This window comes from Ictalurus punctatus, chromosome 25 (assembly GCF_001660625.3).
Source record: "Ictalurus punctatus breed USDA103 chromosome 25, Coco_2.0, whole genome shotgun sequence".
Taxonomy (NCBI): domain Eukaryota; kingdom Metazoa; phylum Chordata; class Actinopteri; order Siluriformes; family Ictaluridae; genus Ictalurus; species Ictalurus punctatus.
Genome location: NC_030440.2, coordinates 3,747,501 through 3,760,000, shown reverse-complemented (window position 1 = coordinate 3,760,000; position 12,500 = coordinate 3,747,501). Strand labels below are relative to the sequence as shown.

The following is a 12,500-nucleotide window of genomic DNA, read 5'->3' as shown; positions in this document are numbered from 1 at the left end:
GTTGAATGTTTTATGGCTTGATATTGAAATGACGCCACAATACAGAATTTAAGGAGCTAACGATTCCAGTAAACAATCATATGAACTGATATAGTAAAAATAAGGCTAACACCTACAGTTTTAATGAAAACCAGGATTTACCAGTATGACTGTCAATTTCTCAAATGACTGCAACAGCAACATACACAAAAACAAGCCACTTCTAAATACCTATTCTGTTCTAATGACTATAGTTGGAAGACAGTTTTCCTATAGAACATTTAAACAGATTACTGCTTTATTTGCATGATTAACACTGATGTCAGTGCTGTGTCAGTGGAACCATAATAATGACTAGTGATTTCTCATTTATCAAGTCCTAATGTGTCCTAATCCATTACTGTTTGTTTATGGCTGGTGTCAGGAACACAGTAAAGAGGACAGGACATAGTTTGTAGTTTGATCTCTTCAAGATCCTCAACAGAACAGTAGCAAGAGAAAGTAAAGTAAAACCTTGGGCATTTTTCTTCCTGTGTTTAAATTTACTCACAATTCCCCAAACATGTGGATGGAAACAAACCTATTCCCTCTCTCTGTCCTTCTCTCTGCGTGTGAAGGTCATGCCGTTCAGTTGCTTTCCCTCATTTTTTCCCCTCATCTATCTCTCTTCCTTCACACACACACACACACACACACACACACACACACACACACACACACACACACACACACACACACACACACACACACACACACACACACACACACACACACATAGCACATTTACACATAGCCATTGTTTTGTTACCTGACTTGTTGTCAGTTACCGTATGTGCATGTGTAAATGCTCTATTATCATATAAAGATAAGTAAGGTGATGAGACATGATTTTTGCACTGCTGTGGAGTCACATTGCTACAAAGAGGAAAGTCTCTGCCCTTTGCTGACATTTATATCATCTCTATGTATTTCAAATATTGCACACAATATATAGCACACATTAAAATGTTGACCATTGTTGACCAAACCTAGTTTTGGTCTTAAAGCCCCAAATTTAGGTCAGAATTAATAAGTGTTTAATACACGCTTGCTTGCAAAAATGAATCTGATGGCTTATTGCTAAAATCTGGTTTCTAGGCAAGTAAGCCACTGCAATTCCATGCTCGAAATGAACGAAGTTGTTACAGCGTGGTTATTCTGATAAGCGTTCGAGTTTTGTGATCTCCAGTGCAAAACGAAATAAGCACCCTTCTTCCGGCATGTCTTGATCGATCAACATCGGGGGTAAGGTAGACAGTGTGTTGTTTATAAAGAACTCAACTCGCATAAAACTATATTTCACAACAGTCTCCTTCTCATCCTGCTTATTTCAATCATCATCAAACCCACATCATTAGTCTCTTCCTCCTTTTTTTGAGTCAGCTCTCTTTTGCTGTTTCTTTCTTTCACCCTGTGTTCCATGGCTTCGTGGTCTCTCTGGCTGTTTCGTGTTTATGCTGCAGTAGTGCTGGTCTCTTCCTGTCCCTGTCTTTCTATTCTCCTTCCTTCTTCCCCTTCTCTCTCTATCTCTCTCTCTCTCGCTCTCTCATCTATACTGTCTTTTCCTATTATTTCACTTGCTGTAGATACAGTGTGTCTGCTCTCTCGCTTCTTTCTTCACAGTAGTTTCCCAGAGCCGCCTCACTCCACTCTTCCGTCCTCCCTGTCTCTCTCTCTCCATCTCTCCACATCTTCGTTTTCGGGCGGTCTGGCAGAATCGGTGCTCCGTGTTAATCTCCAGATAGGGTTTAGATCGCAGCGACAGGGCGAACTGCATGGACATGCTGTAACTCTTCCCCTTATCTAACCCAAGCCAGCTGTGACAGGCTAGCTGCTCTGGGATCACAATGGCGCTGTACGATTTAGTGCTTTTAATTGTGCTCTAGGTCAGATAGAGGGTAAGGCAAGGAACAGGAAGGACCCTGGCTTCTATTCAACAATGTTACATATGATTCATTCAGAACACAAAATAAAGTACGTTTGTTTATGAACAATAATCGATATAGATGATTTACAAATCATAGTGCATTAGGGCACGTTTGAATAAGCGTTATTATTGCAAATAATTGTTAATTAGTGTCATATTCATATAATGATATATGAATAAGGAGCTAGTAATCAGTTGCCGGATGTGGGTAAAGTAGCCAAAATTTAGATTCAAGTAAAAGTACTATTAACTAATAACTAATAGGAAAGTATTCAATTAAAATATATATATATATATATATATATATATATATATATATACCTGTATATATTCAAGCAGTACATATAATTCAGCAGTGGTGATGACGGTACTGAGATGAGAACCTATACATGTAAATATCCGAAAATAAAAATGATTCAACTTCATGTATTCAGATGTATTACATGATATAGACAGAAAAACTCAAATTTCTGAAAGAATACTAACATTATGCATAGCATAATGCTTGCTAGCTAGGTGACATGGTTAATGTTAGCGGTTAATTTAAATTTAAAATTAACGCACCTACAACGTTCGCTTGAGTTAATGTTTTCTCATGCCCATGTTTATCGGGGCATGAAGTAGATGGAGTATTACATCGTTGTTATTATTATTGACAGTCTGAAGGGGGAAATGGTCTTTCAGGATGAAGCCAGAAAGTCACTTGTGCTGAATCTTTGTAAAATCATCTCAGCCAGTGTTGACCGTAACTTGACAAGGTTTCATCTGTAAAAGACAAAATGACTTCACTGTTAGTTAATGCCAAAAAACTAATCAAATAGTATAAATAGTGAATGAAATGAGCAGAACATGCATCAGATAAAGAAAACTAAGGGGAAATGTAGCAGAAAGAACATGGCTGAATGCAACAAAGCAATAATAAGTGTAAACAGAATGATGAACTACCTTCATAAAATGACTCCCATATATACAGTTTATTCAAAATGGAAAACTTCTTGATCTTGTTCTCACAAAGCTGAAACTGGTTGATCAAGTTTTGTATTTTTTGAGGAAAGTTTGATGATTAAGGGCCAGTGATTAAATTACAAGTGCCTTCCGAGTGCACTGTTTTGCTAAAGATCCAAAACCAGAAGTCCGAGAGAAATTGATGGAGGTTTCTCAGTCACTCTCCATCGTCAGAGCTATTCTAGCTAATATATACAGCATAAAAGCTATGACTAAATTAGGGAGAAAAGAAATAGATGTTTAATAGCTTAAATATAGAGCTAAAAGAGTGATTACATGTTAATTTTGAAACAGAAAAATAGAGCCAAAATTAAAACACGATATAGAGTCTAAATTGTCTCTATAATGTCTGGTTGCACTTCAGAGCTTCTAGTCAGGTCCACAGGAAGCAGTTCACCTCCGTTTCAGGAAGAACACGTCAATGTCAAAGGAAGAAGGCAGCTTGTTTGCGAATGATGCGCGTTAGCGTAGTAATGCCAGTGTGCGGCTGGAGCTAATGATCCACTATAGTGAGATAGAGTCTGAGCTGCTTGTCGGTCTGATTTAAATGTTTCCTTTTGCTCATTGCTTCATTGTGCAGTAAATCTTGGCTCCATCTTCGTTTCCAAGCCACAAACCTGGATGACATCGATTCGGCTCCATGGTGTGACATGACATTATGACATTTCCATTTTTCTTCACAGTGTAGCCAACATCTCACTGAGTATTGTCATCTAAGACATGCTGTTTCCCAACTAACAACATCTACCTCCTGCTTTCTCTCGTTCTGTCTGTCTTTCTCTAGGTGCAGTCACGATGCAGCAGCAAAGAAAATATCTTACGGGCAAGTAAGTCACTCATGCATGTTTGTGTTTGTGTGTGTGTGTGTGTGTGTGTGTGTGTGTGTGTGTGTGTGTGTGTGTGTGTGTTTGTATATATAACCAATTGATTGTGTGACTTAGACGAGGTCCACACTACAGGATTAAGCAAGCCAATTTTTGGGTTAATTCACCACTTTTGACGATAGCTAAAGGTCTCCTGATTCAAGGGCTACCTTCCCCTTTGTTGTTGGGTGTGTATGATCAGATCTTTCAGTCCAACTCATGCACAATATTTCTGAATTAACATCCTACAGTGTGCGCAATGCAATAACCAATAATTCTGACCTCCCTCCAGCTTTCAATGCAGGATATATATACAGGTCATGCCGATCACATCATGTCTTCTCAGCCATTTTTCCCATCAAGATCAAATTTCGAGAGCTGGGACTAAAAAGCTTATACTGCAATCCACTGTACTCGGATAGTTCCAAGTAAAGTTTTTATTTAAAATCACTTGGAAAAACATTGATATCCAGAGCAAAGTCATACTTGTCCAGTCTCTGAATTTGACATATTAAGAACATATTAAGATTAAGAACATACACACGAATGATTTTCTATGCGATTAAATATGAGAATCAATGTATGAAAAATGACGTAAGACAGGACAACTAATCTTGTTTATCTTGTCAGCTCACAAAATGAGCTGTCACAATGGTATTATCATGTTACTGGGCTGAAATCAATGGAATTACATTACAAATTTAACTGACAAAGCAGTTAAAACAAAGCTTTATATTAACAAATGTTGAGTTTTATCAATTAATAATGGTACAAAGGGAAATCTGTTTACTGTTGATTGGGTGCGCAACAACATTGCTGTGTTTTCACGTGTGTTTATGTCAGCGATCTCGTGCAAGGTGGATTGTATGATTGTTAAGTGCAATGGAGGTCTGGTTTTTCTGTGTACAATGGGTTGCAGAAATCTTAAAGTGTGTTTTCTTATTACTCTTGTAGTGTTGGGGCTTTCATGGCTGATGAACAGCTAATGAAATCAGTCATTATATACAGGGTTTCTTGATTTGTCAAGATCAGTTAGGATTGTAAATCTTGTAGTGTGGGCCAGAGTTGCATTACTGTAAGTAGCTTTCAAGCCAAAATTCTGTATATACACCGCTCAGGTTTAACATTAAAACCACTGAGAGGTAAAGTGAATAACATTGATTATCTCCTTACAATGGCACATGTGAAGGGGTGGGATCTATTAAGCCCCACCTGGTTCACCGCTTGTCCTTCCTTGCACCACTTTTGCTAGGTAGAAACCACTGCATACCAGGAACACCCCCGAAGACCTGCTGTTTTGTAGATGTTGTGACCCAGTCATCAAGCCATCACAATTTAACCCGTGTTGTCAAAGTCACTCAGATCCTTATGGTTGCCCATTTATTTCCAAACACATCAGCTTCAAGAACTGACTGTTGACTTGCTGGATAAAAATTCCACCCCTTGACAAGTCTCATTGTAATGAGATAATCAACGTTATTCACTTCACCTGTCACTGGTTTTAATGTTATGGCTGATAGGTATCAATATCTATATACAATTTTTATATATATGTAAAATTGTAGTGAGCAAAAAAGCCAGTTCATTTAAATCTGAAAGGGTGCAATACATTATTTTTTTATTTAATTGGTAGCATGTGTAAAAACACATGCAGATTAGCTGATTTAGCTAAAGTGCATGGTCATTATGTTTAAGAGCAGATTCCATATGAATGACCCACTATTGTAATCAGAAAATTTCAGAAGTTTTCACTTTTTGATATTTCAGCGTTCATGACACATCTTGACATGTCCTTATATGTGAAGACCATATTCACGAAGTTCAGTTAGCAGACGATGCTAATGGTATTTATGGTGTCATTTTAGTCAGAGAGAGACTTTTTCTAGACATTTACCAACACGTCTGAGGTAAAAGTTAATATTCCTGGCAGTTTGGTCTTGTTTCCTTGGACACTCTATCTTTAAAGTGTCTGGGCTAGCTAGCTAAATTGATTACCTATGCTGGTGTGTGTACATGTATCTGTGGGTGTGGGTGTTTTTCTGTATTAGTGTATGCATTATCATATGTGTGTGCAGGTCACAGTGCAGTGGACATCACTAAGGTGGCACGGAGGCACCGTATGTCCCCATTCCCCCTAACCTCCATGGATAAAGCCTTCATCACTGTGCTGGAGATGACACCAGTTCTGGGCACCGAGATTATCAACTACAGAGGTCAGCATACACACATACACACATTACTGACCCACCATGTGGGCACTGGTAGCTCAGTTCTAAGTTCTCAGTTATAAGTTCCAAGCCTTTTAGTTAGTGCTGGGCTGGGTTGCCATGGATCTGATTGACATGTTATTCCGACGTCCAGACCATCCAGCATTCATTCCATGTTTAATAACTGTATCATTTATTTTATAGATAAAGGGTAGATATTTATATATTATTAGAAATAATATCATTATATTTACACCATAAACTATTGTACGAGTCTATAATAGTGCTGATGTTTTCTGTACAGAGCTTTATAAGCACTTTGTTTTGATTATCATGTGACAGCACAGGAGCATTGTAGACAATAAGTCAGTCCATCCAGGAATTAGCGATTTTTCAATCACAGAAATTAATGCAGAATCAAGGAAACTCTGCAGTATTGGCAGGAGCTTGTAAAATTACTGACAAAGCCCCGTTCAATTTACGTGCGTCGAACATGAGTACAGCTAAAAGGTCTCATTTAGCAACAAATATCACTCTGAAAATATCGTGCAACTGCAGTTTCACCAATTCAAGTAGTTTTCCGCAAAAAAAAAGGCACAAAAAACTCCATAAACTGCATCGAAAATCTTGAAGAAGAAAAAAAGCCGCAGCAAAATCGAGCACTTTTGGCCGTGACAATCGCAAAAAAACTCCGCAAACTCCTGTACGGACTGATTAGTCAGTATCTTATTACAAAGTGAATTTTACTGTTTATGTGTCTGTGTTACTCTGGCATGTTGTCAGCTCAAAAACCTGATCAAAGCCTGATACTGACTGTGTGAGAAATGCACACTCAGGCAGCAAGGATTTAGATCTGTGTTTACCACTGTGTTTGATTGCACGAACTGTCTGCTTGCTCAACATGATCTTTGCAGGCAGACAGCCAAGGCAATGTTAGAAAGTAAAAAAATCTTCTTCTTTTTTTTGTTCCTCTTTTTATGGCTGTTTTCCAGAATTCTGCCCTAGCAACGTCCAACAGGTTTTCCCAGAGCGCTACACATATGCTTCTTGCAGTTATTGTATATTCAGTGTCATGTATATACATTGTTACCGTAACACATTTGAAATATTTTTTGAGAGAGCTGCTGGATCATTGTCTTGCACACTGAGCTTAATCTCTGAACACCTACACACATCAGCAGAGAAAAGAGACACAGCCTCAGCTATATTTAGCCTCTCTGTTTTACACACACACACACACACACACACACACACACACACACACACACACACACACACACCTAAGAAGATAAGAACCATTTATGTCTCTTACATATACTCATCTGACCCGTTTCTCCTTCTAAACATTAATATCAGTCTGTTATGCTCTCTATTTATCTCGTTTTAGTTTTCCTCCTCCTTCATCCCGTATTACATGTGTTTTATTTTCTTCCATCTCTTTTTATCTCTCTTGCCTCTCTGTAATTTTTTCCTGATAAGAAAATACATTTTTCTTATCTGAATGATCAGAGCAGCATATTTTTCTGCATGATCGCTTGTAGAAGCTTCTCTGTGCTAATACTGTGATGTGGTTTGGTGAAGAAATGCCAATGCCAAATTCAGTTTAAATACATAATGTACCTACAATGAGTTGCCAGTTTCAAGGATTTTTTTCTGCCCTTCTGCTTCCTGTATCATATGTTCTGTATCTATTCCTGTCATCATTTTCCCAATTAGCATAGCTTTTCATACAGCAGGTGAAAAATCGCTTGCATCTCCGACATGGTAACCATAGTAACAGCAATGCTACCATGCTGAAAAATTCAGCTTAGTCTGAACAGCTACCAGCTGCCACAACACGGACTGAGTTAGTCAAGACGCTAGACCATTTTTACCAGCTGGTGAATTATTTTCCAGTTTCTTATCACTTTGATTAATAATTGTTTCATCAATTGTCTCATTCTTTTACTATTGTGTTATTTAATGGGATGTAGCGTTAGTAGCTGTAATCTGGAAACTGTTCCCTTCCTAGCAGCATGTATGAGCTAGCAAAGATGGTCTACCAAGTTGAATACACATGTAAACAAAAATAAAAGCACACTCTCATCCTAACTAGTTACATTACATATTTAGTGTTGGTTTAATAAATCCCTGTGAAGGATTAACCATGTCATGCACATATTTTCTGTTTCTGTGCCATATAGTTTTCCTAGTCAGAGTTAGCAAGCTAGCCATCTACCTGGAAATCTAGCTATGCTAGCACTGTAGCTAGCTAGTTCTTTGGTTGATGTCTGTAATACTGCTCAGGAAACTCAGTGGCTGCCAGGATGAGGTACTCCTCCATTTTCTTTTCACATTGCAACTGCTACACTGCACCACCGGCCACTCCACCTGCAATGCTTTGCCTGCCCAGAGACTCTAATTAAAAATAAATGGAAGACGATCGAGTGTTTCCTCTTGTCTAAAAAGCTCTTGAGACATGTGTTTTACCTTCTAAGCATGAGCTTTGACTTAAAAGTATGATTTTAGTTTAACACATCAACACTAATATGAACACTGACTGAGTGAGGTGAAATCACATGCTTCAAGAAACTTGCTGTAAACAGTCATTGTAACAGAAACCATCAGACTGTAGTCAAATGCAAGACACCCTTCTCACTACGGATAGAGAGAGACGTGGCTAGAAAGGTGAAAAACTGTCTGTGGGGTTATCTGTAGATATACAAAAATATATACAGTGGTGCTTGAAAGTTTGTGAACCCTTAAGAATTTTCTATATATCTGCATAAATATGGCCTAAAACATCAGATTTTCACACAAGTCCTAAAAATAGACAAAGAGAACCCAGTTAAACAAAAGAAACAAAAATATTATACTTGGTCATTTATTTCTTGAGGAAAATGATCCAGTGTTACATATCTGTTAGTGGCAAAAGTATGTGAAACTCTAGGAAGGTGAAATTAGAGTCAGGTGTTTTCAATCAATGGGGTGATAATCAGGTGTGAGTGAACGCCCTGTTTTATTTAAAGAACAGGGATCTATCAGAGTCTGATCTACACAACACATGTTTGAGGAAATGTATCATGGCAAGGAGATTTCTGAGGACCTCAGAAAAAGAGTTGTTGATGCTCATCAGTCTGGAAAAGGTTACAAATCCATCTCTAAGTTTGGATTCCACCAATCCACAGTCAGACAGTCTGTGTATAAAGGGAGGAAATTTACGACCATTGTTACCCTCCCCAGGAGTGATCGAACCAATAAAGATCACTCCAAGAGCAAGACGTGTAATAGTTCATGAGGTCACAACAGAACCCAGGGTAACTTCTAAGCAACTAAAGACCTCTCTCCCATTGGCTAATGTTAATGTTCATGAGTCCACCATCAGGAGAACACTGAACAACAGTGGTGTGCATGACAGGGTTACAAGGAGGAAGCCTCTGCTCTCCAAAAGGAACATTGTTTCCTGTCTGCAGTTTGCTAAAGATCACAGGGACAAGCTTGATGAGACCAAAATTAAATCTTTGGTTTAAATGAGAAGGGTTATATTTGGAGAAAGGAAAACACTGCATTCCAGCATAAGAGCCTTATCTCGTCTGTGAAACCTGATGGTGGTAGTATCGTGGTTTGGTCCTGTTTTTCTGCATCTTGGCCAGGACGACTTGTGATCACTGATGGAAAAATGAATTCTGGATTATACCAGCGATTTCTAAAGGAAAATGTCGGGACATCTGTCCAAGAACTGAATCTGAAGTGAAAGTGGGTGATGCAGCAAGACAACGATCCTAAACACACAAGTCGTTCTACCAAAGAATGGTTAAAGAAGAATAAAGTTAATGTTTTGGAACGGCCAAGTCAAAGTCCTGACCTTAATCCAATAGAAATGTTGTGGATGAACCTGAAGCAAGCAGTTCATGTGAGGAGGAAACCCACCAACATCCCAGAGCTGAAGCTGTTCTGTACTGAGGAATAAAATAACTTGATGCCGTAATTCAACAGTTACCGGAAACATTTAGTTACTCTTATTGCTGCACATCTGCACAAACCAGATACTGAAAGCAAAAGTTCACATACTTTTCCCACTCACAGATGTATAATATTGGATCATTTTCCTCAATAAATAAATGACCAAGTAAAATATTTTTGTCTCGTTTGTTTAATCGGATTCCCTTTATCTACTTTTAGGATTTGCGTGAAAATCCGATAATGTTTTAGGTCATATTTATATGCTTGCATTAATATACAGCGATGACAAGTATAAATTTAATTTGTCTCCGAGCAGAATTGTTAACAGAGACCCTAAAGGCATGTGTTTTTATTGTGTATGTGTATAGAAACTTGATTGGACTTGATCCAATACAATATTGTTGACATTGATGATTAAAATTTGATTGGACTTCTCGATGTTTCGGAACAACTAAAACTAACTATGTGTATGTGTGTGTGTGGTTTTTCTCCATCAGATGGAATGGGCCGAGTTCTGGCTCAGGATGTTTATGCCAAAGACAACCTGCCTCCTTTTCCCGCCTCTGTGAAAGATGGCTATGCTGTGCGAGGTATATGAGAGACTCTTTGAATATTGTGTGTATGTGTGTGTGTGTGTGTGTGTGTGTGTGTGTGTGTGTGTGTGTGTGTGTGTGTGAGAGAGAGAGAGAGAGCACAATATTAAATAATTATTAATGCCCCAAAATCTAACTCTGGTTTTTACCCAGTTAAACTGGTTGCCATAAGTAAAATAAATGCCAGACACGACAGATAAACAGATTTGAAAAACTCTGTAATTTTTAATAAGGTGACGTTTTCTGTGCAAAGATCTTTATCAGCATTTTTAGAAGGAATCTCCAGTGTAACAGTAAGAGGTATAGCTTTAACTTTTAAGTTTTCCAACACAGGGATGTGCAGCTTCTCAGTAACATAACGAGACGTTCCACAACATTAAACATTAAGCGGATAAAACATATGACGTGTCGTTCTTTTAGTAAATGACAAATTGTTAGCACTGGCAAATCACTGTGGTATTAGAGGTATTAAACACTGGGACGTGCTGTTATTGGAAAATAATCAAACTTTTAGTGGTTATGATCCTCCACTTCACATCACACCTCCCTGTCATTTATTACTTGGTCTGTTCCTTGCATAATAAGCACTCTTGACTCATACTGAGGTCATTTTTCCCTCAGTATTAAACTCTACTTTAACCCTGAAGATCCCAGAAGAGTCGTTTTGTTTCTTGTTTCTCTTCCCAGGAACTCATACTGGAGGACTTTTTTTTTTTTAATTTGCTACCTTCATACTGATATTACAGTGATTCATCAACACACACACCCCCTCTTTCTCGCTCCCTTTGCCTCTCTCTTTTTCAATCTGTCTGTCTCACTCTGTCTATCTCTCTCTGTCTCTCTCCCAGTCACACTCAACTCATGATGAGTGTGTGTTTGCCTCGCATTATGACACTCCATGTTAATTGAAGCTTCACTCCCTGTGTCACACCTCTGTATTCGCCATATCAGTCATGTCTGCTGCAGAGTGCACTCAAGAAAAGCCTACTCGAAGGGATGAATGTCAAACAGTTCACCCCTTTTTTTTTCCATAGAATTCCCTCCAGAAGCACTGTATTTCTCTCTCATGGTGCCAGACGGACTGCTCCTAAACCTCTTTATCTTTTTACTCATTTCTTATATCTACTTCTAAATCCTATAATGCTGTAATGTCATGTAATGCACCATAATGAGTGATGTCTGTGTTAGCCAGACAGCGTGGCTGAAGGCCCTGTGTCTAATCACTAATCACTGACTCCCTTCGTTACACGATTTCAGTTGTAGGTTAAAGTCTGAGTGTATTACATAGAGTTGTTTGGCAGGCCATGTTTTTCAGCACCCGTGTTTTAGTTATTCCTGTGTATAACAGAAACGGTCACAGAAATTCTAATGGTTTCCACTACAAATACAAACCATCAGCTAACCATTAAAAGCATTACCATTATTGGTCCTTAATGGTATCCACTAGACATAACATGCTACCAATAGAAGGCAACAAATTGTCAGTAGAGACCCACAGGGACCATTACAGTTTCCATTCAAAACAATTCCCATTATAACCATTAAAATCATTATAAATTGTATGAGGGTTTCTCTGGGGGGTTTTTTTTTTCATCAGTGAGGTTTGGATATAAAGTAGTGTGCTTAGATTTGCATCTCAAAATTCATTCTGAAAACGAATTCTCTCAGACTGAGGAGTTTTTTTTCCCACTCCATTTTCCCACCCCATTTTCTCCCTAATCTGAAGACAAAGGCCCGCCCACTAGCCACCTCTCTTGACATCTGGAAACTGCTGATTCAAACTGCTGCTCATGCTGCATCACAGGGCAGTCTAACAAACTCAGAAGAAAGCACTGTCCGCCGACTACTTCATACATGAGCTGACAGATTCCATGCAATTGGCTAGTGTTGCTATGACTGACAGAAGATCTCATGTATGCCCTCCCACACAAAGACCACAGCTAGT

The 12,500-nt window shown here is 38.6% G+C and overlaps 1 protein-coding gene across 2 annotated transcripts in view; it reads left to right on the top strand.

The window, feature by feature from the left end:
- The window catches only part of gphnb (gephyrin b), a 135,235-nt gene that overhangs the window by 111,702 nt on the left and 11,033 nt on the right, over positions 1-12,500 (top strand). For both annotated transcript variants that reach the window (XM_053675864.1, XM_053675865.1), the window contains 3 exons: positions 3,735-3,777; positions 5,889-6,026; positions 10,460-10,552. In XM_053675864.1, the coding sequence (XP_053531839.1) occupies positions 3,735-3,777; positions 5,889-6,026; positions 10,460-10,552 (274 nt within the window). The remainder of the gene's footprint in view (positions 1-3,734; positions 3,778-5,888; positions 6,027-10,459; positions 10,553-12,500) is intronic.